The sequence below is a fragment of the Vanessa cardui genome, chromosome 1, assembly GCF_905220365.1.
Source record: "Vanessa cardui chromosome 1, ilVanCard2.1, whole genome shotgun sequence".
NCBI classification, from domain to species: domain Eukaryota; kingdom Metazoa; phylum Arthropoda; class Insecta; order Lepidoptera; family Nymphalidae; genus Vanessa; species Vanessa cardui.
Window position 1 is genome coordinate 2587266 of NC_061123.1, and position 23938 is coordinate 2611203.

Sequence of the window (23938 nt, forward strand, 5' to 3'; positions counted from 1 at the left end):
CGATATAAGCCTGTGTGGATAAACAATTGACAACATTTCAGACATACTTAAAAGAGTATTTTGTATATTGTAGCTGTTTGGCTAATTACTACTAACTTATAATGGTAATGGATACCTTTACGACTATTCCTTTCCAAAATTAAACTAAGATTAATCGGTACTAGGGGTAATTCTTTCTTATTATATTAGTTGCTATATAATTGGGATCTAACTTTGACTGACCCGAGATTTAGTCATCGCGTTTGTAGAATAGGAACACGGCTAAATAAAATGACAACCATTTCATTTCGATCCGAATAAAATAAACTTTCGATTTGTTTGTAGAATTACGACGTATATTATATAAGACCAATTCATTGAAACTAAAGAAAAAATTGCGTACTCAAATGCATTGAAACTTATCTTAAATACTAAGTTATATTCCTTAAGAACATAAAAATCAGTAAAATAGTGAACAAGTCTAGTTCGCTAGCCTTTTAATCTACATATTCCTAAGGAATAGATATTTGATACCGCTCTGATAAGGCACTAAAGGTGACTCATTCAGTGGGGGTTTTCAAAGGGTGCATTGCGTTGTCTGAAATAAAACTGCAGACATAATAAATCAATACCTCTCTACTATCTAACTCCATACAGCACTACTTGTTATTTTAAATTATATATTTAAAATTTTTAGTGGTTTTTTAACTTTCAAACCTTAATACTGGCACACGACACCCTCTCCTTAATGGAAGAGGAGGCCTTATCCCAGCAGTGGGAAATTTACAGGCTGTTAATTTACTCTAATGGCACACGACAATTAAATATTCTAAATTAAAAAAATTGGAAGAAACTTTACAGTATGGGTGTTAGCTGTAATAAATTGTGGTTTGATAGTTGCGTTAAAAATTTACATTTTCTATCTAGGTATCGATTTAATTGGTTAATAAATTGAATGATTCCGAGTACTCGATTACATTTTAACTAACGAACATTTCAATTATATCCATTGTAAATCGACATGTACAAATATCGTGTATTGTTCGTTTATTAATATTCGATTTGCTTTCTTTATTTTATAATTCAAATATTTTAATAATAAAGCGTCACGTGACATATTTTAATCGGTTTTGAATAGAAATCAAGCTGCGTCTGTTTATTAGGTATTGCTAATTCGAAATTCGAATTGTTTGGAAAGTATTTGGTTCTTTTCGTCCGGATTTAAGACGTGTGGGTTTCTAAAGAGGCTTAAGCTCCCGAAACTTCAAAAGCTGAGTTCTTCCGATACAAAACATAAAGGGTATTTGATTAGGAATTTTTCGCAAGTCTCCCACTCATACACGAAATATTATAACATCAAACAGCAATTAATACTTAGTAATGTTGTGTGTTACTTCAGTCACAAGAGACATAATGTCTAAATTCCCACGAAGGAAGCGCAATTCATAGAGCCCCATTTTCTTCATGCAATGGTGATCATTTTTAATCAGATAACCCCTTCACCCGACCTCCTAAATCATACATAAATAGTAGCCAAATATAATAATTACTCTAACGAAAGCAAAATAAAATATTTTCTAGTGATAGAGTTTTTGCTGAAACCAAGCCCCTTACAAACGATCAACCTTGATCTGTGAATGGATTAATCCATTATATATATCCAAGCTATCGTGATCGAAACTGTGACCGGCGAATATTGAGACACTCCCTTTATATTTTATCTTTATGTACATATCTAAAATTTTGTACAGCTCTTTTCGGTTTGCATTTAACTGTAAGCACGTTCCACTTCGCGTCGAATCCCGTGACACGAGGCTGAATTAATTAGTCAACATCATAATCATAAAAGTGAGTTAATTTAACACAAAAGTTCTTACTAATTTTATAAATGGTAGTAATGTCATTATTTAACCGGTCACCATAAAATAGTCTTCACGGATTGAGGTGTGAAAGACAATCAAAAATTTTTTTCCATTAAACAAATGTTCATACAACCAAAGACCATTTCCCAATTCCCAAAAAAAGAAAATGTAAATAAATAATTAATATACGACGTACAGTTAACTTTTTATCAAACTCAAATTTAGTAAAGAATTAAGAAAGAAAGCAGAATGTAAATAAGAAAAAAAGACATATAAAGTACTAGAACTTACTTGTTACTGATATAAAATCACATAATATTTTTCAAAGAAAAAACTGGAGTTCCATGTTTTTAAAAATCACATACCTAGATTGCACCAAAACCAATTTCATAAGACGCATACTATAGATAAAACTTGATATTTGGGTGTATTCTGATTCAGTCATTTCTCTTTACACACGTAATGCAAAATTATGCTTCTTAAATTAATTCCACAGCAATTTATATTTTAATCGCTTCTGTTTCAATTGTAACCGTAACCTTGTGTATAAACAATTGTGTTGCCACTGCATAAGAATTGCCAGATTCCAGTTGTCACAAGTTCCAAAGTAGGTATGCCTGCTTAATTTTTATTCAATACACAAATTCCAACCACAAGGTACATTATAGCGGTGTAAAGATAATGGGAACTGAGGATTAAAGACCAGCTACAGGAAAACTAGTCAGATATTATATTGTGCGAGTTGCGGAGCGTCGCTGGCGGCAGTCGCGACGGGGGAGCTTCAGGTGTAAGATGGAACATGATCGCCGGCTGTACAAATATAGGTAAGTCGCTTGTGTGAACCTCACTTTACAGTTGAAAGTTTAGCTTAAAACGACGCTGAGCCCACTCGTTCGTGTGGACGCTGGAGATACACCACATTCTGAAACCTTTTCTCTCAATCTTGTCTTTTTATATTTTATCTCAGGATATAAATTTACATCATTAAGTTTCATTAACATCGGTCTACTGCAACAAAAGTCATGATTTGTATTGCTGTTTTTGATCGGTAAATGAATCTGTGTAATTATACCCACAACGGATGTATCATGTATATGGTTAACTGCGGATTAGGGTGACTGTAATGATTAATCCTCCTCTCTCATTGTCTATGGACTGTGTTTACCGCTAATCATCATGTGACCCCGTCATGCATTTCTAGTTTGAATTAGGAATATATATGTCACCTTAAAATTTTAAATTCCGTTAGATTATAATCTAAATTGCGCAATTGTAAGCTGTCGAAAGATTGTGAACGTTTATTCAACTCACAATAAAATATATCCAATTTCGATAGTTCATATTTCGGTTAATTAAGGTTAGAGTTTGTATAATTAAACCGAAATTAACTTATATAGATGGATAGATTATAATCTATTATAATCTACCGAAAAATAATGCCATAAATTGTAAGCCGTATGTTGTGGTTCCCAATCTTGCGACAGTTACAAGATTATAATCTAACAGTATTAACAATTTCATTGCTTATATTATTCTATAAAATAATTTGACCGAACTCATTATATTGCGATCATATCTTATGATTTTCTGTTGATTTCGGGTATGTAATATCCATAAACAAAATTCGACTCTAAAAACTTAAGCTTAAATTATGACAGTTTCATTTTCCAAAATATTCATAAACATCTTCAAAAATTTCCCAATTCCAGCATATACGTCTCAACAGAGAAACATGGAAGTAGCTTGAAAATAGCAACAGCTTGTAAAATCAACTCTCGACGCGCTAATAATCAATTACCTACAGATTGCCGCCACTAACTTACGGCCTCCCCGTTGTAGGGGGATACACATAACTTAATAGTTCTCTTATTGGGTATAATCGTGAAAATAATAACGATTACATCACTTGGAAATGTACGATACTACGTTATACTACTCACCAATTTTTAATCTTATACAAGTAGCTGAATATTTGTTTTTATATAAATCACTTCAGTGTGTAACGCAAAGAAGTTTGTGGGGAATAGTCATTACCCATTCGCCAACCATCAATACCTTACATTTCTACGTTCCAGTTTGAAGTTCGAGAGAGTTATTATTATTACAAATTCAAAAAGATTGGGTACCAGTCCGGGTATCGTGCAGTTTTCAATTTATTTTATTTTTGGTTTCTATATCGATCTCTGTGGTGATGGAAAGGACCTGAACCTGAGAAAAGGAACGAAACCTACATTTGGAGGTAGAAAGCCTATGACATGTTACCATCAACCTGTGTGGGTGATGGTTACACAGGGAAATGCGTGGGATCGCATTCGTCCAATCGTGAGACATTCACATGTACATTAATATCTAGTAAAAAAGTAACTAATCTACTATTCTGGACTATATTTTATTCAGATCCAGTTTCATCCAGTCATACTTTCGCATTTATAGTATAAGTAAGATAAGATTCATATTTTATTAATATAGCAGCACACATAAACATAAGAAACAGATTAAAACATGTATCTATACCGGGTATAATGTTTCAGTGTAGTAATAAAATTTTTATTACGCGCTGGAACTGCGTGTAAATAATGTTCGCTATAATGTAGAACTCCAAATCCGTGTCGAATAAATTCGAATGAAGGTCGAACTATCCAAGGACGATAAAGTCAATGTTATTACAGGCAATAATTGTTAATCTTAGAAACATTCGACGATGGCAACATTCAAAAGAATTAATAATTATGTTTTTTCATTTCACTTCTTGTTTCTTGTTTCTCGTGAAAGAAATGAAATAAACACCTTACCTCTTTTCTCTTCTGTTAAGTAATAACTTAAAATGCTATTTTGCTGTGATCGATGCTAAATGACGCATTACATGTAAAATTGTGTTGTTTGTTCCAATGTCTCGTTACTTTATTTGCTTACTTAATAATGAAAGCAAATAAATCAAGTGACATTGTTTTGTGAAATGACAGCTTATTTATATATTTTTAGATTACTTAAGTAATCGGAGGTTATGCTTTATGTTTTCTCTGGTATGAGTGCTATTGATTATTTTACCAGTAAATAATAATACTTTAAATCGCTATGTTCCAATCCAGAGTAATTCGAGGAAGTTAGCTTTTAATAGTTTTTAGTTGGAACCACATTGGTTGTGTAAGAAGTGTTTTAAAATATTATGACGAATAGCGTCTATTAACGATGGTACCCACTTAGTATTAACCTCAAAATGACCGAATACTAAAAAAGAAAAAAAAATGTTTTACACGGCTGTACATGACATTAAAACGGATTCATTAGCTTTTGTTGCCATTAGTCGTAGGTAAAAACAGAAGCTTGCGGGCTGCGGCGTAATGTTTCCTCTCGTAGGCGTATATTTTGTTCCAACTAAGTGAAGTAATCAATATCGGCATCGTCGATATCATTGGCTCAACTAAACCGTATTGTATCTTGTTGCGATATACGAGTTTGAATGGCAAACATTGATAGATTCCCTGTATCGCTTCGCTTAGTGCCTGTTCATAAATCGTATGAATAAGTTATCATGTTATCTGAGCTGGTATTTTAATAAAATATTTGGCCTAGATAAACATCGCTTTTGTAAAATTGATCAATTTGAACTTTTCCTTTGCACGATTTACGAATGCATTCTTGCTCTTTCTATCTTTACGTTCTTCAAATCGATTTCGAATGTTTTATTTAGAATTATGTAGCACACAGACATTCAAACGATACGTATATACATGATTTACGACTATAGTCGTTCATATATAAATCATATTGATTAAGTTCTATATTCAATTAATTCTGTGTTAATTATTATAAATTTACCAGCTTCGGCCCTAGTCTTCGGTCGCAATGACGGGGTGAAGACATATGACCTCTGCCGGTTAGCCAATGTGTTAAGTCAGGATAAGTTATCTCTATTCCAAATTGCATCCAAAAACAAAAACCGTTGTTTGATTTTCGTGATTAAGGTAACATTTTGTATATCGCTCACATTTATAAAAACAGCAGGATAATAATAAAAATAATTTGTTTGTGATATGCAAAGTTAAATGCAAAGTAAGACCTTTTTATAGGTTTGCGTGTATTTTAGTTTTTGCATTGAAATATTTGCAGAAATATTTATTTACATAATACTATATTTTTTTAAGAAAAAGAGCTTTCTTCTTTGTTTAAATGCCATGAAAAATTATAAAATTCTCACTAAAATATCCTTCATAAATTTTTTCTCGAAATATCGGAAAAAATATTTGTTCCTAAAGGTCCTTGAAACCGCAGTGTTTTCGAAGGATGGCGATAATAATGAAAGCTCCGGCCGGGCCTGGTATCGATCCCGACCCGAATAACGATCTCCGAAGTCTGTATTATGTATACAGTTTGTATGATTCAATTTAACCCGACTGAACCTATATTTGCAAGGATAATAAAGTCTCAACTAACCATTTTTAACGTTTGGTTAAACAATAGAATCTTCAAACAAGAAAATCATTCGTCAATTCACCCCTGGGCGAGCTGAGTTCTGAATCGATTTCTCTTTCCAAGTGTTGTATGCCCGGATATAAGCTGGCGATCATCTTAAGCATACATGTGGACTGGGGCAGCACAGATAAATTAGGACAAATAAGCAATTACCCCAAAGAAATTATATCATTACATAGTATACACCAAATGAATGCTTAGATTTTCCAAATTACGCAACGGATTTTGATGCGGATTTATTTAATAGATAGAGTGATTCGAGAGGAAGGTTTTTGTATGTAATACACGGACAATATAGTAAACATTCACTGGTAATTTTAGAAGTTTCTAATTTGATGTCGAAATTAAACACATAATTTACATTGCAAACATTGAACCTGATATATTACCGTGGCGGGTTGCTAGTTAATAATACAAAACACAAAGACGCTTCGAAATGTATGTATTTGAAGATAACGTGATCAAAGGATGACGGGAAAGCCAATAGTAATCGCTTCAGCTCAAATGTACCTATTTGTCTAAGCCCGTTGTTCTTGCATGTATCGTCAATCATGCGGACTAAATCCCTCATGCCTGTTATCACACCGTAAAACACAACCGACGACTACGCAAAGCTTGCACTGCCTTACACGGCTTATATTATGAGTGAAATATTATCTTCTTGATACATTGATCACAGGAGATCGGAAGAGATATTTTAATTCGTGTGTTGTTCGATAACACACGATTATATCGACGATAAAACAGCTTAGAATTTTTTTTGAATTCGAACGATTATAGCTATATTTTATTGACATAACTTTGTATCCAAAATTTTAGAATTCAGTTTCGGTGGTCTTCTTGGTAGAATCTACATTTAGAACCGGCGCACGATTTACATTGAATATAATCCACGAAATCAAGAGTCATAAGTGCTCGTAAAAGCCGTATTATACTAGCCGTATTACACAATTTCACAAAAATGGGTTTACATTTAGCGAACTAGTTTCATGATCATTAATATACTACATTCGTGAAATAAAGATTCTTCTAACCTATTTCATCTCCTTTGTTGTATAACAATGGATTACGCTCGACGACGCAAATACATTTGTCTGCACTTTAGACATATGTACGTATGATTTAATGCGATACGAATATTATTTATTGTGTACAACAAATCTAATGGAAAGATCCACAAACGTGGTCGTATCGCGATCTGTATAGGAGTCGACGTAGTTGTGCTTTGGAACCAACATTAACCGATCAAGCGATATATACATATAATAAATATACACTATCTACATAATAATGAAATAATTTTAATGTCTTAACAATGATTGAGGTATCATTTCGCGAACAATTTTGCCCAGAAATGTAAGGTTTCATTTTGTTCGGCCTTTAACTTGATCGACCTCGTTCAGATAATCATTATTTTTTTGACTCCAATATGTTTTGTTTTGAATTTATTTGAGTAGCGTTTGTTTGTTCATAGAGTTCATTTCCGTATTTAGACCTTATTACGGTCAATTATTAATTTTATTGACGATTTTTTTTATAATTATTATGGAATATTGACATGCAATTCAACGATGAACGAATGATTAATTGTTAATTAAATTAATTGAACCTTTGACTGTTTTATTACAATTTTGTTCTCATTCAAATTCAAGCTATCAATGCTTACTTTCAAGTAGATTCAACCATATTGTATTCATACTAGTAATGTTACAAAGTTATTGAAATAAAAACCATATATTATTGGTTATGAAAAGGAATAAAATACAGAACTAAACATTTCAAATGTATCAATACAATAAATATGTCCTGACTGAATTTGTTTCCGATTCTTCTTACAAGTAAACAAGCTTAGATTTACAATTTAAACTTGTAAGAACGTTGTATGAAGTATAGTTTATGCAAGTTACAGTGAAGTGATAGCCATTAGCCACATCTACATTTCCAGATATGCTATTACTCTGTGGACACACGTTACAAGGTCATCACATTGGATCGATAACGTGTAAGCTTCCGCGCTCTGATTTATACTTGTGTAGAACCTGCCTTACACAACTATTTGTTGTCGGGGATCTTTATATTTATAAATAGCGAGCGAAACAAAGCACGTTTCGCTCATTTTTTTTGCTCACTTATCGAGATGAAAAGTCATACATATCTAAAACTTCTGGTTTACTTATTATTATTAAATTTGTTTCTGCGTTTGCGTTAGATTTAAACAAATGTATTACTTTTAGATTTGTAAAGATTTCTTCTTCGATTATTGTAGACTTCGAAGCTGTTTGTTATTATTTTATTTTATATTATAAAAAACGAACTATTCTATTTTATTTTTATTTGTAGTTGTGTGTGTATTTTGAATATTACCTACTTTTTTAACTTGTTGAAAATATGTGCATAGCAATCAAACGACTATTTCATTAATTTAAGCTAGAAGTAATATGTCAATTTAAAAAAAAAAAAACTATTTAATACTAGGTATTAAATAGTATTTATTATTTAATACCTACTAGGTAGCTACCGTTTGTGTGCTGTATTATATTACAAAACTTATAACTTTCTAATTGATTGAGTGTTTGGGAACGAGATGATCCCCTTCAGATTATTTCAACTATCTAAAAGAAAATAGTATTAACACGTTAAAAACGGAGCGAGGTCTCTTACGCCTCGTATGCGTCTCCCTTGCGGCGCAGCTAAGTAAAACATAGACTTCCCTGATGTGCGCAGGCCTTAACCTCTATTTAATATATCGTAGGAAATTGATAAATAGTACAGATAACTGAGCATAATAATTTATTAACTTAAGAATTAACAAGATTAAATGCTTAAATATATGTATACAAATATGAAGTAAAACTAGTTACTGTATAAATCTTGACCTCGTGGAATGGTGGCAAGAATGCTAGCAGCATTTCCCCGTTGAATCGCAATTCCGATCCTCTGGGCAAAAAACGAACCAGCCCTCCCGTTACCGGTGGAGGCAATGAGGCGAAGTGTTATACTTTTGATGAAGCTTCTTGCACCACTACTCCAATTGATAAATATATTAATTGATACCTATTGAAAACAGAAAGCTATGGTGTACCTACGTAATACGGGGCCTTCTCGACCACGTACCGCACTGAAGAAATAAAATTCGATCACATCACAGCATTACATCACATCGTTTTAGTTTCTTAAACGTTACGGGTCTAATAAACCCGGTATTATAATAGTTTAAATACGATGTCTTAAACGCCCAGTACCACAGGAATGGAAAAATAACCGGTTTAATATACTTGTGGTAAAACATTATATGGCATAAAAATTTCCCCCTCAATTTTTCTCCCCTGTTCTTCTCGATTCGAAGGTGATTTCCAAACCATTGGTAGATATTTAACAATTAATAAGCAAGGGTAACGCTTCTATATTGGACAAAGATTTTTAACTTTGATTAAAGAGTAACATAGCTGTAACACTACATTTCAAATTCAGCTTAGATTGTACAGTTTTATTCCTCTCTTTGTAATCTGGCTTGATTCGAGTTAAATCTTTTATTTAGCGAGTTAAATATTTAATCAAGTATATAATAAAGCGGAATGTTCTTGGCGTATCGAATGATCCAATTAGAGCTACCCTTTAATACCAAGAAAACGCTTACCATAATTTTACACAGTCTCTTTTACTAAGTACTAAAACTAAAGTATTTAAACGTATTATAATCTAGATTAAGAATAGTCTAATTTGTTCGAGCTGAGATGGCCCAGTGGTTAGAACGCGTGCGTCTTAACCGATGATTGCGGGTTCAAACCCAGGCAAGCACCACTATATGTATGTGCTTAATTTGTGTTTATAATTCATCTCTTGCTCGGCGGTGAAGGAAAACATCGTGAGGAAACCTGCATGTGTCTAATTTCATCGAAATTCTGTCACATGTGCATTTCACCAACCCGCATTTGAACAGCGTGGTGGAATATGTTCCAAACCCTCTTCTTAATGGAAGAGGAGGCCTTATCTCAGCAGTGGGAAATGTACAGGCTGTTACTTTACTTTACTAATTTGTTCAGCGTCAACCGTATAGCGTTCCTTGTGTGCAATATACTTTAAAATTCTGAATGCTAGCAACATTTCTTCGTTGAATTATATAAATATGTATTTTTAGTCCAACGTACTGCGACATGACGTTTCCGTGGATGTAAATATAAGTGAAGACCATGATTTAATAATATATACTATTTACTCAGCTTTTTCATATATAGTTAGAAGAAAAAGAGCATAAGACTTTTCTTATATGGTTTATTATAAGGCATTGTGTATTTGCGTTTCTCCTTCCATCGGATTCGTGTGAAATTCTAAGCAAGGCCTATGAGTGTCCTCTTATTATTTATTCTCGAAGTACTAGTAGCGAAGATGATCATTTTCGTTCAGCTATTCCATTTGCTTACCTATGTTGCTGAGACGATTATTTTATAATTTAAAAGGACTTGCAATAGACTTCGACGTAATTAAATAATAACAAGGAAAAAAAAAATTTCTCCGATTTTTTATTGAAATATTTATTTGTGTTGAATATCAAAGAATTGTACTTAGGTATTTTTCTTAAAAGTATGTATAACCATATAACATTTTTTATTCTTATAATAAAACCCAACATAACAATCGTTTGTAAATATAAAAAGACTCCCACGCAGAAACAGTTCATGGCCGTCTGAAAGCATTACATATAAAAGGTAATTTTTAAATTCCATTTTTCCATTCCCATTTAGTCTCGTCTCAGCGTCGGGATCGTATTGATCCGATGCGCGACCTTGAGGCTCATTCCCGAAGACCAACCCGAAGTTTCACACTTTCTTAATATTCTATTATATTATCATTTGAAAATATATAAATCTCTTAAGGATATTTTCCCTCTAAATTCCTACATTATAGATAATTAATCTTTTGATTGGAAACAAATGATGAAAATACTTGATTTATCGACGAATTAATTTACTTTAGCCTTTTATTAAAAAAACAAAAAACATTTCATTGAATAAAATTTATGATAAAAAGTATGTAAAAAATGTTAAAGTAATGTCTCTAAATAAGAGTAACTACTGACAGTAAAATCTATTTTAAAAAGCAGTAACTTGCAGTAACGATGTAAAACGGCAATACAGAAGCGGTCGTAATTTCTAATTCGAATAAAGAACAATTTGACTAAATCCAATTTAAAAGTCGAACGTCTACGTTTTGCCATAATTAAGACATTTTCCGATAACAAACATTCTTCTGTGTATTTCCTTGTGTATTTTTTTTAAATTGCAACACTTATCTTTCTTATTTAGTTCCGTCTCTCCATTTGTATACTGTTGATTAGTTTCGCAATTACTGTGATTGCGTTTAATTGGAAAATTATAAATCGTAAATAATGTATTGCTAATATTTTCCTGAGCATATATGTATTTATTTTTATGTGTTAGCGCTAACACATTTTTTAGACGTTCAAACTTTTTATACCCTTAGATAAAGTGCTACGATTTGTATCGAGTCAAGCGATCGATCCACACTTCAGTAGGTAGTGGGCTAATACACCCACACCGCTCATACCTCTTTCATGAGGTCATTAAAATATGTATATATTCATTTCGAATATTTTTTAACATTCTAATTTGCAAAGTACATAAAACGTTTAAAATGACTATGTAATTTATTTCGAAAAACCAATGAAACAATTGTTTGTATTAAGACTGTTCTGATTTTTTCTTTTATATATTTTGTTTATTTTTGAATCTATACTAATATTATAAATGCGAAAGTAACTCTTTCTATCTGCCTGTCTGTTTGCCAGTTGCTCTTTCACGATCAAACTACCAAACTGAACTTATATATATGTATATTTGGTATGAAGCAAGCTTATACTCCTACTAATACTTAAAACGCCAGTTAAACCGCGGGAGACAACTGTTAATATATAATATAAAGTTTTTTTATCTATGTTTTATAATTAAGCATTTCAAAAATACCGACGACGATCTTTTGTTTGTATTTTGTGATATAAATAACATACTGCATAGAATACGTTGGTTCAGAAACTATGATTTTACATAATGTGGAAATTTATTATATTAAGTTTAGTGTAGTGTTATTCGAGTTAGTAGTTTTTGAGTGATTAGTGTCTAGTGATTGACAATACTTAAGTCATTTATAATACTAGAAGAGTATGGGATTAGATCACATAAGTTATAATATATACACTTAACTGTTAAAAATAGTTATAACCTGTCTTTACTCAGACAACACTCTATATTTTATATAAATGTTATTTATAATTTTATAGGTACATCACTTATATAGAATAACTCTGCAACCTTTCATAGACAAACTAGTTAGATACCAATTGATACCAATGACCAATATTCGTCACCGGATCCAAACCACCAAATTGGTACACGTAGTATGTAGGTACAGAAGCACAATAATAAAAATATATATAATTTTTGTTCAATGTTGTTCCCAGGACGTCACTACCTGTGGCCCAATTCAGCCGAGGCGACTTCAACCTCTGGTCGGTCCTGAAGAATTGCGTGGGAAAGGAGTTGTCCAAGATCACGATGCCGGTCGTATTCAACGAACCTTTATCGTTCCTGCAGCGCATGCTGGAGTACCTCGAATATGCGCACCTCCTCAGAATGGCATCAGAGCAGACGGATCCAGTAGCCAGGATGGAATATATTGCCGGTATGCAGCTCTAGTAAAACTGACATTATTATGAATGTGGATCTCCTTTTAAAGACCCCGATTGACAAATGAGACATATAACAACAAAAGCCTGTAAATTTCCCACTACTGGGCTAAAGTCTCCTCTCCCTTTTGAACATATTCAACCACGCTGTTCCAATGCGGGTTGGTAGAATACACATGTCCCATAATTTCTATGAAATTAGGCACATGCAGATTTCGCCGAGCACGAGATGAATTATTAACACATATTACGTACATAATTGGGTTTGAACCCGCAATCGTCGGCTAAAATGACCGCCTTCTAACCACTGGGCTATCTCGACTCAACGAGACATAAGCTCGCAGCAGAAACAGCGCTTTAAGTCGCAGCGAGTTGTTCCCTGCGCCCGCGTGTCAAAGCCGTTGTTTGAAGCGTTTTGAAGGAACATTACTGTGTCATAATGAGCCACAAGTCTTATTCGTTAGCACGCTTAATCGCGCCTTTAGAATATCTACGAGTCACTTAACTCGACATAAAGTTCGCACGTCGAACGGGGCCTTTGTTCGTGAAATTGAATGGTTTTTGTTCGTAAATTACCCACTCGCACATTTTCATGTCATTGAAAATAATTCTTCTATATTCTATTATCAATGTATTAGGTAGTATTACAGCCATCTAAATTGATTACGAATCAATTAGGGAGACTTTGTAATACCAGCTGAATAAAACGTTGACTATAACCTAGACACAAATTGGAGAATATGTTTGTAATATTAATGTAACCGATTTTTACTCAATGTATATGAATTATGAATTTATATATGGTATATAAGTATACCAAAATACTTTTTTAAAATTTTTGTCTGTTTGATCCGGCTGATCTATGGAACGGCTGGACCGATTTTGACGGTACTTACACTAGCAGATTGACGTAATAATGATAAATTAGGCTACAGAAATAACTATTTTGTTAAATTCAAACGCACTGGAAGTTGCGGGTACAGCTAGTTATCATTATATAATTGTACTGTCACAAAATATAAAAATAGACATTTCTCTTAATTAATGGCTTTTATGAAACCTACATAATATCGATGCGTGAACGTAAATAAATTTATAACAGAAAAATCAAGTCAAATTACTTAATAATCTAAAATCATGTCGTTAATGTGAATGGTACGAATCTAAAGTATAAATGGATTGCAGTTATAGACCACTGCCCGAGCTACTTAGGCATATTACTTCCCTAATTACGCTTTCCAGGCTAAATAGTCGAGAATACAACACAAAGGCCTATTGAAGCTGGGCGCGGTTTCAACAAGTTGCGAGCTCCAGTTGTTATGAATTTTATTTCTCTGGAACAATAAAATCTACGTCTTTTTTTTTGCCTTCGGCTATTTTGCTTTTTCTCGAATTAGTTATTCATCTCAAGTTACTTAAGTAAGAACAGGAAAGGTTTTCATTTTTTTTTACATTTTTTTGTGTCTTTATAACTTATACAGACACCTTATTTATACATGTTAATATTAGAAATATAATATATCCGTTTTCATTTTACACTTTCACGGCGAAACAATAGAATCAAATTTGATTAATTTAGTAAAAAGAAAGATTGAACTTTAATTAAGGGCATATTCTACTTTTGGTATTTTAAAAAGCACAATGATTACGATGATTTGTTTCTTGTTGAAAACACTATAATTTTTCCTTCACAGCATTTGCAGTGAGCGCTTTGGCATCAAACTGGGAACGCCTGGGCAAGCCATTCAACCCTCTCCTCGGTGAAACTTACGAACTAGAACGTCCCGAGTTCAGGGCCGTTTGCGAACAGGTAAAACGAAAATAGTTTGACCATAAATGTACCCATAGAAGTTCTTAAAGTAAATTATCGAGACGCAAATATATTTGAGTTTGTAAAAAGTAAAAATAGTAATTAGTTATTCACACATAAAATTAATGATTTACTGGATCCATATTATGATTAAATTTCCATGAAAAAAAATGCGAAACAAAACAATAGAAATAAAAAATTATAGGTAATATCCATATAATATTATGATTAACAATATACCCATTGGGTCGATAGAAGAAATGAGCAAACAAATCCATAAACGATAAAATATTGTATGGTCATTTTAAAAATATAAAAGATTTCTTATATAATTTTAAAACAACAATATAGATATGTGTAGTGAGTGGATCAATAAAATCTTCAATAATTCACTTTCATAACAAGAAAACTTTGCTCACATATATTTTAATCAGTTTTGCGCTTCTTCCCCGTGCAGTCTCAAGTTCCTTCGTTATAAACTTAATCACAGTTCAAGTAACATGAGAGCGACTTCACTTAAAGCAGAAGTTGTACACAAGGCTTGTATGTAATTGCGTTGAGTGCTCCTTTAAATTAATACACTCTAACTACACAAGATAATTATGTGCTTAGACAGTTTAATTATGAAAATGGTTTTGATCTTCCAAGACAATTACTCAATTACGAAAGGGATTATATAAAATATATTTTAACACATTATAATACCTTATTTAATTGTCTATGTAAATTATAAAATTAGTATATAACTGTGGTTTCGCTTAAGAATGATTTTCGGTATATGCAACAGCTATGGTTATTTTTTTATGGTATGGGTTGGCGGACGAGCATAGGGGCCACCTGACGGTAAGTGGGCACCATCACCTATAGACAATGACGCTGTATTAATTATATTAACTATTCCTAACATCGTCAAAGTGCCACCAACCTTGGGAACTAAGATGTTATGTCCCTTGTGCCTGTAGTTACACTGGCTCACTCACCCTTCAACCGGAACACAACAATACTGAGTACTGTTGTTTGGCGGTAGAATAACTGGTGGGTGGGTGTTACCTACCCAGACGGGCTTGCACAAAGCTCTACCACCAAGTACAAAGCCCTACCACCAAGTTAAGATAACACTTGTCCAAAATAATCAAGCCGACAACCTGTTTGTTCATGAAAGTAGAAGAATAAACAAACACGCATCAATGTTGACTGTGTTATTAAGGTTCAGTTCATCATCCTCCTGCCTTTTTCCCAATTTTATTTGAGGTCGGCGCAGCATGTCTTCTCCTTCCATACTTCTCTGTCAGACGTCATCTCACAAGTAACATTATTTCTATCCATATCGTCTTTCACACAGTCCCTCCATCGTTTTCTTGGTCGTCCTCTACCTCTATATCCATCCACATTCATGCTCAAGGCCTTCCTCACAATATGTCCCTCATTCCTCCGCATTACATGCCCATACCATGATAGCCGCCTTCCACATAACTTCTCATGTTATTAAGGTTCAGTTGTGAATGATTTATTTATTTTACAGGTATCGCACCATCCTCCAGTATCAGCCTTCCACGCTGACAGTCCTCACTTCGTCTTCCACGGCTCGGTGCATCCGAAACTCAAGTTCTGCGGCAAAAGTGTCGAGATTCAGCCCAAAGGACATGTTACCGTCGAACTGCCCAGGTCATATTCAAATTTTTATTTTTTATTATAATACAAGTATCCTTTCACGAATGTGATCACTTATCATCCAGGTAGCTATTTGATAGATATATTTGATAGAACTTTAGTTTTTTCTTATTATTGTGATAAAGACGTTAACTCATAGCTTCTAGGGTTTTTTCATTGTTATTATGTAACTAACATGGCAACTTACCAAGTATCTGAAACAAATTCTCTGTTTTATCACCTCTAAAATATGGACGCAGATGGGGCGAGGCATACACTTGGAGCAACGTGAACTGCTGCGTTCACAATGTGATCGTTGGCAAACTTTGGATCGAACAGTACGGAGCTATGGAGGTGACCTGTCACGGCGGTGCTGGCCTCAAAGCCAACCTCGCGTTCAAGCCCGCTGGATTCAATAACAGGGACTTGCACAGAGTAGATGGCTTTATAATCGATCAAAGGTAAGATAATAAAAGAAAAACAAGTCAGTGACTTATTTATTTGAATCTAGCTAATTTTGTCATTAATATACTTTTCAGCAAAAAGCGTCTCCGTTTCCTGTATGGTAAATGGACTGAATACATAAAGTGCTGCAGCGCGGCCGCACACGAGCAGTGGGCGCGCGAGCGCGGCGACGACGCGCAAACCCCTTCGCACACACCCAAGAAAGTCCTCGCCAAGCTCAATAGTTTCAAAGTTGGGGCGTTGAGATCTATGTCTATACAGGATGTAAGTCAAGTATCGGTATAGTTAATGTAGCTGATTATATTCAAGTGTATTTATATCATATTTTCCTGATAATTTATAGACTGACGATGCAGAGAACTCAGAAGAGGTGCCAAAGCCAGACGATTCCTTTAACATCGACATTCCAGGATCCGTTACGCTTTGGGAAGCGCGACCCAGACCCAGCAGCAGTGCACAGGTGACTCGCATTATATGTTTTACCAAGTTATTAAGGAAATGAGAAACAGATCATTTTAAAGATATAATTATACTAAGAAATATCACAAAAGTTACAAAAGACTACACATTTCAAAGTGGTATAATTCCTATATGAAAAATAATCTTCCAGTATTACCAATTCACCGAATTCGCGATGTCCCTAAACGAGTTGGAACGAGATATGAAGGGCCAGCTATGTCCCACGGACAGCCGGCTGAGACCAGACATTCGGTTGCTGGAGCAAGGAGATATAGACGCGGCTGCTACTGAGAAGACCAGACTCGAAGAGAAGCAACGAGCGGCGAGGAAGGTTCTCAAAAAGAACGTCGATGCTTGGCAACCAAGGTATTGAAATTATCAAGGTTATATTTCTAATCAAGAATATTGAAATAGAAAAATATTTTTAATTTTATTTGCACGTATTTATTAAAATTGATTTAAATTCGTATCTCTCAAACACTTATTAATTTCGGGATATTTACCATGTTTTTTATTTTTGTTCGGTGGAGCTCGATATTTCGACATTGTCTACGAATGTCTTGTTCACGAGACTCGTGTCTGAAGTCTCGATCTCTATCCCGAAATTAATAACTTTAATAATAAAAATAACCATGTTAATTTAAAATCTCAAACACTTTGTTTTTTTAGATACCTCTAATAAAAATTCCAATAAAATTAACTATATTTAAATACTGTAAGATTTTGAGTCATAGTTGTTTTGCATTTGCATTGGCATTAGGTAATAAAAATCTGGTATTAACAAACACTGTCGAATAATTTTAACAGTTTCAGATTCGTCAACAAAATTCAAAAAGTTTTTTTTTTTTATTAAAATAATATATTACATTAATAGTAATAATATCTATTTATAATTTAATAACGTATTTCCAGGTGGTTCAGTCAAGGCACGAACCCGTATACGAAGCAAGAGGACTGGCTCTACAACGGAGGCTACTGGGATCGCAACTACCAGCATCTTAAAGACGTCGATATATTTTAAATTCTTGTCTATCTTAGCCGTGTAACCTTCAATACCGATGTGTTAAATAAATGTTGTCATAGTCATTGATGTTAATCGCGGAATTAAACGAACAGTGAGGAACGTTACGAAGGGAATCGTCATCTTAGATAATTCAAAAGTAAGCACAGCTAGCTACGTAGCTTGACAAAAATGTAGTGGTTACATATTTTGAAGTTTTATAAATATAAAGCGGGCGAGGAGAAAGTATAGTACGACACAACTTAGATGTAGCATCGGCTATATTCGTAAAACCGATCACATCCGAATTATCAGTATTTATTTCTTATGCGAAAATGATTTTTACACAAACGTTATAACTTGTAATAACGTATAACCTAATATATTCGTCAATTTGACACTACGATTTACATGTACTTGCTTTCTCGGGTGGAACTGACACGAGAATCTATAGCGACGAATTGCGTCAAATGGCGCGATAAGAAGCTATTTCTATTGGTTTAAATTGGCCGATGCTACATCTAAGTTGTGTTGTACTATACAGTAATTATGAATAAGCTAATTGCATCCTTTGGCTTCTTCCAGAACATTCTCTGACTTTCCACCTTCCTTTTTCTTCCATTTAAGTTATTAATTCGCATTATTATATTTGACCTTATACATACGGTCTTTGTAGTATTTTATGGCTAATTAATTAAAAACTCTGGTAATATTGTCGTTTAGCTTCCACTGAAACTCGATATTAACTTAAAAAAAATCACGAACTTAATGATAGATCGTTTTTTATATTTCTATTCATGGAATTTATAGAATCAGGGCAAAATTTAAAGAGATATATTGAGAATAATATCATTTACTTATGTAGTTTTATCGTATCGGTAGAATCATAGATTGGGATCGAAAGAGTTAATTATTTTTACTATGTATATTTTTGCTAATGTTTCATTATCACTATTTAAAGGATTCAATAATATTTTTTTAATAGAAGTGAACATATGTATTAGAGAGGTATTTTTTTCTGTGATATATAGTTTTCTTTTACGTTAAAGGCACGCGTTTATATTAAAATGATACTGCGAGTAGCGAATAAATCGATCGTAACATTTTGGTACAAATGTAAATTAATGTATATTTTCAAACAATTCAAACGAAAACCCTTCTTTATGCACAAAATGAGTTTTAACAATAAATGTACCTCACTATTAATACAATATCTTGTACTTATAATAAATGATTTATTTCGCGTATTTCATATATATTTGTCTCAAATATTGCACAAGAGATTCCGTAGCGAGAATATTACGAAACAGAGTAATAGCAAGACTTAGTATAAAGCATTATCACGTAATAAAAACTTACTTTTTCAATTAAACAAAATACGTATTACAAAGCACAATAAACAAAATTAATATATTTTTATCGATATCAGACATAAAGTATATTAAACATCTAAATATAGATAAGATTATTTCCTCTAAACAATTAAATAGGTTTCATTACATAACCTGTCTAAAAGGGGGTTGCTAGTCGCAAATAACATTTGCCTGAAATAACAACACAATCAGTGGCGGCGTAAGGCGCCACGCCTTCGCGGTGCAAAGGGCATCGCGCCCGAAATTTGAAAAAGTATTTTACTTTAATTTTTTACATTGGGATCAGAGTACCGTAAAAAAAACAAGGGCCTCGCAAACTGTATTTTGCCCACATTGAGATTCAATCTTGCGCCACCACTGAACACAAATACTGTAAGGAAAATAAGGTCATATATATATGATTCATACAACAACATACGCATGAAATGTAATCCTAAAAGCAGAAATGCTTCTCGCATAGATATATGAGCTTCTTCGGCAACGTAATGTAATATTTGAGTTCTATTTTTACATTACATGTGATTGCTCAATCAAACAGCATAATGTAATTTTAATTCAATTTTATATTTGTTTGTCATTGTCATTATTTAATGACGTCAGGCGTGAAGGATACATTGTTACATGTTTTATTTGCCAAATACCTTTATCGATTTGAATTTGATTCGAACTATCCATAAGAAAACGAAAACCAGGGTTTTACTGGCATGAATTTTAGTGTCGCTTGCTCACAGAAAATAAAATAATAGTTTCTTATGTCCAAATTATAGTGGAAGAGTATCAAATATTCTATTTTAAAACTTTGTAGCCAAATTTTAGTCATTCTATTTATCATGAAAGCGTAAGGATGTACGTAAATATTTTTGCATTAATAAATTTTATCACCATGAATAAAAATTCATTCGAAGTTCAAATAGAAATTAGAAAATAGATTGTGATTTGTAATTAGATATAATGTTTCTGTGGTTTATAATAAGGACTATGTACACATTTCAATTTGTATATAATTTATATCAACTAAATATTGTCGTATAATATAAAAATTATATGTTTTCACTTACCTTGACTTACATTATCAGCTCAATGTCAAATCCTGTGTTTTAATTCATTTTTTTATAATTCCTTGTCCAAGAATTGGGCAAAGGTATTAATCCGAAATTCCTAAAATTATGAAAATTTAATTAGTTATCGATAATTTGACAATCGGTTAAATCGTTTTCTGTAATCGATAATTGATATCATAACAAATATTGTGATATGAATAGGATCGTTTCTCTCATGTAGTATAAAACAAATATGTTATTAAAATAACACAATTGTTAGTATAGTACTATTAAATATTTTAGATTTTATTCTGAAATAATGTTGCTGAAACAACTGCATTATAAAATGAATATTCGTGTTTAGGTCGATATGAAACTTATATGTGTACATAGGTCTTCGTTCTAGGCTTGTGAATATCCTAATTATATCATGAAATGTATACTCGAAAATAAATAGGATGCCAATTATAATTGGAGTTTCAATTAAAATATCATTCATTTCAATCGTTTATTCCACTCGCTAAATTACAAATGTAAAATTCATTCACAACACTTATATAAATAATATCACTATATTTTGTATGACAGAATGCAAGGAAGTACATTTTTTTTTTCTTTTTAAATATATATTCAGAGCACCAAGAGCGGACGTGTATGACGGTCCAGATTTTTTTTTATAATTAAAATAAATATAAATTTGATAGTTTTATGTATGTATGTATATATAAAAAATGTTGGTAAAAAGGGACATAGTTTTTTTAGACGATGATATTTTTAAGGCATGTACGAATATACCGTGTCGATAGCTTTAAAATTTAGGTATATGCCTTATTTGAGTCGAAAGTTATTTTAATAATACATCAAAAAGAGCGCAGTCTTAGATTATTCAAATATCTAGATAAACAGTCGCGCTATACAATACACAAAACCAACGAGCCTTTATTATATAGATAAGAGTAGCTGTCACGCATACATAGGTATGCGTGACAGCTACTCTTGACACTAAAACGTCATATTACTTTACTAGTGTGCGTAACCTTAGTAGCCAATAGTTGGCCACTACTTTTTTCGACACTTTGTCAGCTTTGATAGTTTATCTAGACATATAAATAATCAACTAAGTACAGGTAACAAAAGTTACCCAAAGAAGTCTCACTTATACGGAAATCAAACACACATTCAATAAAACCAAACTATTTTTCATTAAGTAAATTTTGTATAATTTCCTTAAAAGGCATTCTGAGTTTAGTAAAAATATAGAAATGCATATAATATCGACTATACAATGAAAATGACAAATGGCACTTTGAGTTCCAAATTTATCACTGGCTGGTAGGAAGTATACAATATCTATAATATCAGTATAACGAATACGGGCACAAGACAAATGTATACAAGTATATACGTATGAATATATAACCGTTGATAATATTACTAAGGGGAAATACCACGATGCGAACATCTTGATACTTTTTGTACAATTTGAATAACTATGGACCAGAGACGTTTGGGGTGTGAGCTTCGAGTAATTTTTCGGACCTATTTATATTACTGGTCCCTTTTTTATATTGAAGTTGTACCTTAATATTATTATCAACGATTTCTCGACTATCACCATTTTTTATCCTATTTAAGCTTAAAAATAAAAAAATAATAAAAAAAAACTTTATCATACACCAGTCTTATGTACAACATTCAATCGTTTAAAAATATTAATTACTATTAATTTACATTAATATTAACCTTATTCAAACGTTCAATATTTATTTAAAAAAATATATTATTTATAATGAACTTAACTTACCCTGATTACAAAAATCAGTTTAGAAAAATTAAGTGAGATTCATTATAATACAAACTTTTTTGAAGAAAATAATCGCCTCAATATTTCTTGGTAAATTCTTGATGACTTCCAAGTCTATTGAATATTTAAGAATAAGGATATGTAAATATATTTTTTTATTTGATTAAATCATTTAAGGCAGAATGTTCGCGAATTCCAAAACAGATCTGGAAAAATAAGTTATTGATGCAGACTGTTTTGGCAAGATATTTTAGCAAGTGAAATTTAACAACTTTAGACAAAATTTGACACTTCAGATTAGATCATAAAATTATTTGGAAGTAATCATTTTAAATATATTTAAACAACCTGTCTAATTTTGATATGAAATGTGATTTTTGTAGCCAAAATTAATCATTTTGACTGACAGGATGTGACCAAAAATTTTAATCCAAAGTTGTCTTTCAAGACCTTACTTGGTCTTATCAAATTCGAATTGCTAAAACATACCGAGTCGATACGTTGTTACTGCGCCTCCAGACCGGAGTCCAGGAAGTCCTTGATATGTAGAGGTACTGACCGGGGGAAAACTCGGAACATCTGGATAAAAAAATACATACAATAAAAGACGCCAAGATAGTCCAAGCAACCATATGACATTTCGAATAGAATATCATAAGTTTTTATGCAGATATAACTGAATATCTACCAAGTTACTTGGTGTTGAGGCTTTGTGTAAGCGTCTAAAGGTACCATCATCTTTTCCACTCAGTATTTATTCTAGCGCTAAATAGTAATACTTTTGTTATTCTGGTGTGAAGTGAAATGATATCTTAGTTTCCAAGATCTTGGAAACTTGGTTGTGTGCAGGCCGTGGCCGTACTAACAGGTGGGTCATTCATTTAAAAAAATAGAAAGAGTTGTAATGAATATCACGCTAAATCACGAAATAATATCACGAAAAAATCGAAAGAAGACCTTTTCGCAGTGGAACAAGGTGGTAGAATACTTTCAAAGCCATCTTTTTTAAAGGCAATAAAATCGTTAATTGGCAAGTGTACGATTTCCGGACTGTGAATGCTTAACATCAATAATTGCATGATTTACTTTGGATTTTCCAGACAATTTTAAAGACGGAACCGTAACCGATTTATATATAACGTTATTCTTGAGATATACTTCTTATAACAACATTTTGAACTTAAATTCTTAAAATAACCCTTTGTTTAACAACTACAGAAATACGTTAATTAACGGTCTAAGTCATTTTTAGAGTCTGTTAAATTATCAAAACGTTACTTGAACTGGTATAATATTTAAAATCTATCATTTTACGGCTATAGT

The 23938-nt window shown here is 32.6% G+C and overlaps 2 protein-coding genes across 13 annotated transcripts in view; one reads left to right on the forward strand and one right to left on the reverse strand.

The window, feature by feature from the left end:
- The window catches only part of LOC124529936 (oxysterol-binding protein-related protein 1), a 37322-nt gene extending 18591 nt beyond the window's left edge, over window positions 1–18731 (forward strand). For 3 of the 9 annotated variants that reach the window (XM_047103920.1, XM_047103890.1, XM_047103895.1), the window contains exons 2-10: window positions 2499–2665; window positions 12790–13010; window positions 14709–14824; window positions 16347–16489; window positions 16735–16935; window positions 17014–17203; window positions 17283–17399; window positions 17550–17764; window positions 18311–18731. In XM_047103920.1, coding sequence (XP_046959876.1) covers window positions 2634–2665; window positions 12790–13010; window positions 14709–14824; window positions 16347–16489; window positions 16735–16935; window positions 17014–17203; window positions 17283–17399; window positions 17550–17764; window positions 18311–18419 — 1344 coding nt within the window. In that variant the 5' untranslated portion in view covers window positions 2499–2633 and the 3' untranslated portion in view covers window positions 18420–18731. The remainder of the gene's footprint in view (window positions 1–2498; window positions 2666–12789; window positions 13011–14708; window positions 14825–16346; window positions 16490–16734; window positions 16936–17013; window positions 17204–17282; window positions 17400–17549; window positions 17765–18310) is intronic. The other 6 variants (XM_047103902.1, XM_047103911.1, XM_047103929.1 and 3 more) reach the window with 2 other exon arrangements.
- A 3050-nt stretch (window positions 18732–21781) lies between these two features.
- The window catches only part of LOC124532269 (estradiol 17-beta-dehydrogenase 11-like), a 40152-nt gene continuing 37995 nt past the window's right edge, over window positions 21782–23938 (reverse strand). For 3 of the 4 annotated variants that reach the window (XM_047107069.1, XM_047107098.1, XM_047107089.1), the window contains one exon: window positions 21782–23194. In XM_047107069.1, the coding sequence (XP_046963025.1) occupies window positions 23120–23194 (75 nt within the window). In that variant the 3' untranslated portion in view covers window positions 21782–23119. The remainder of the gene's footprint in view (window positions 23195–23938) is intronic. The other variant, XM_047107080.1, reaches the window with a different exon arrangement.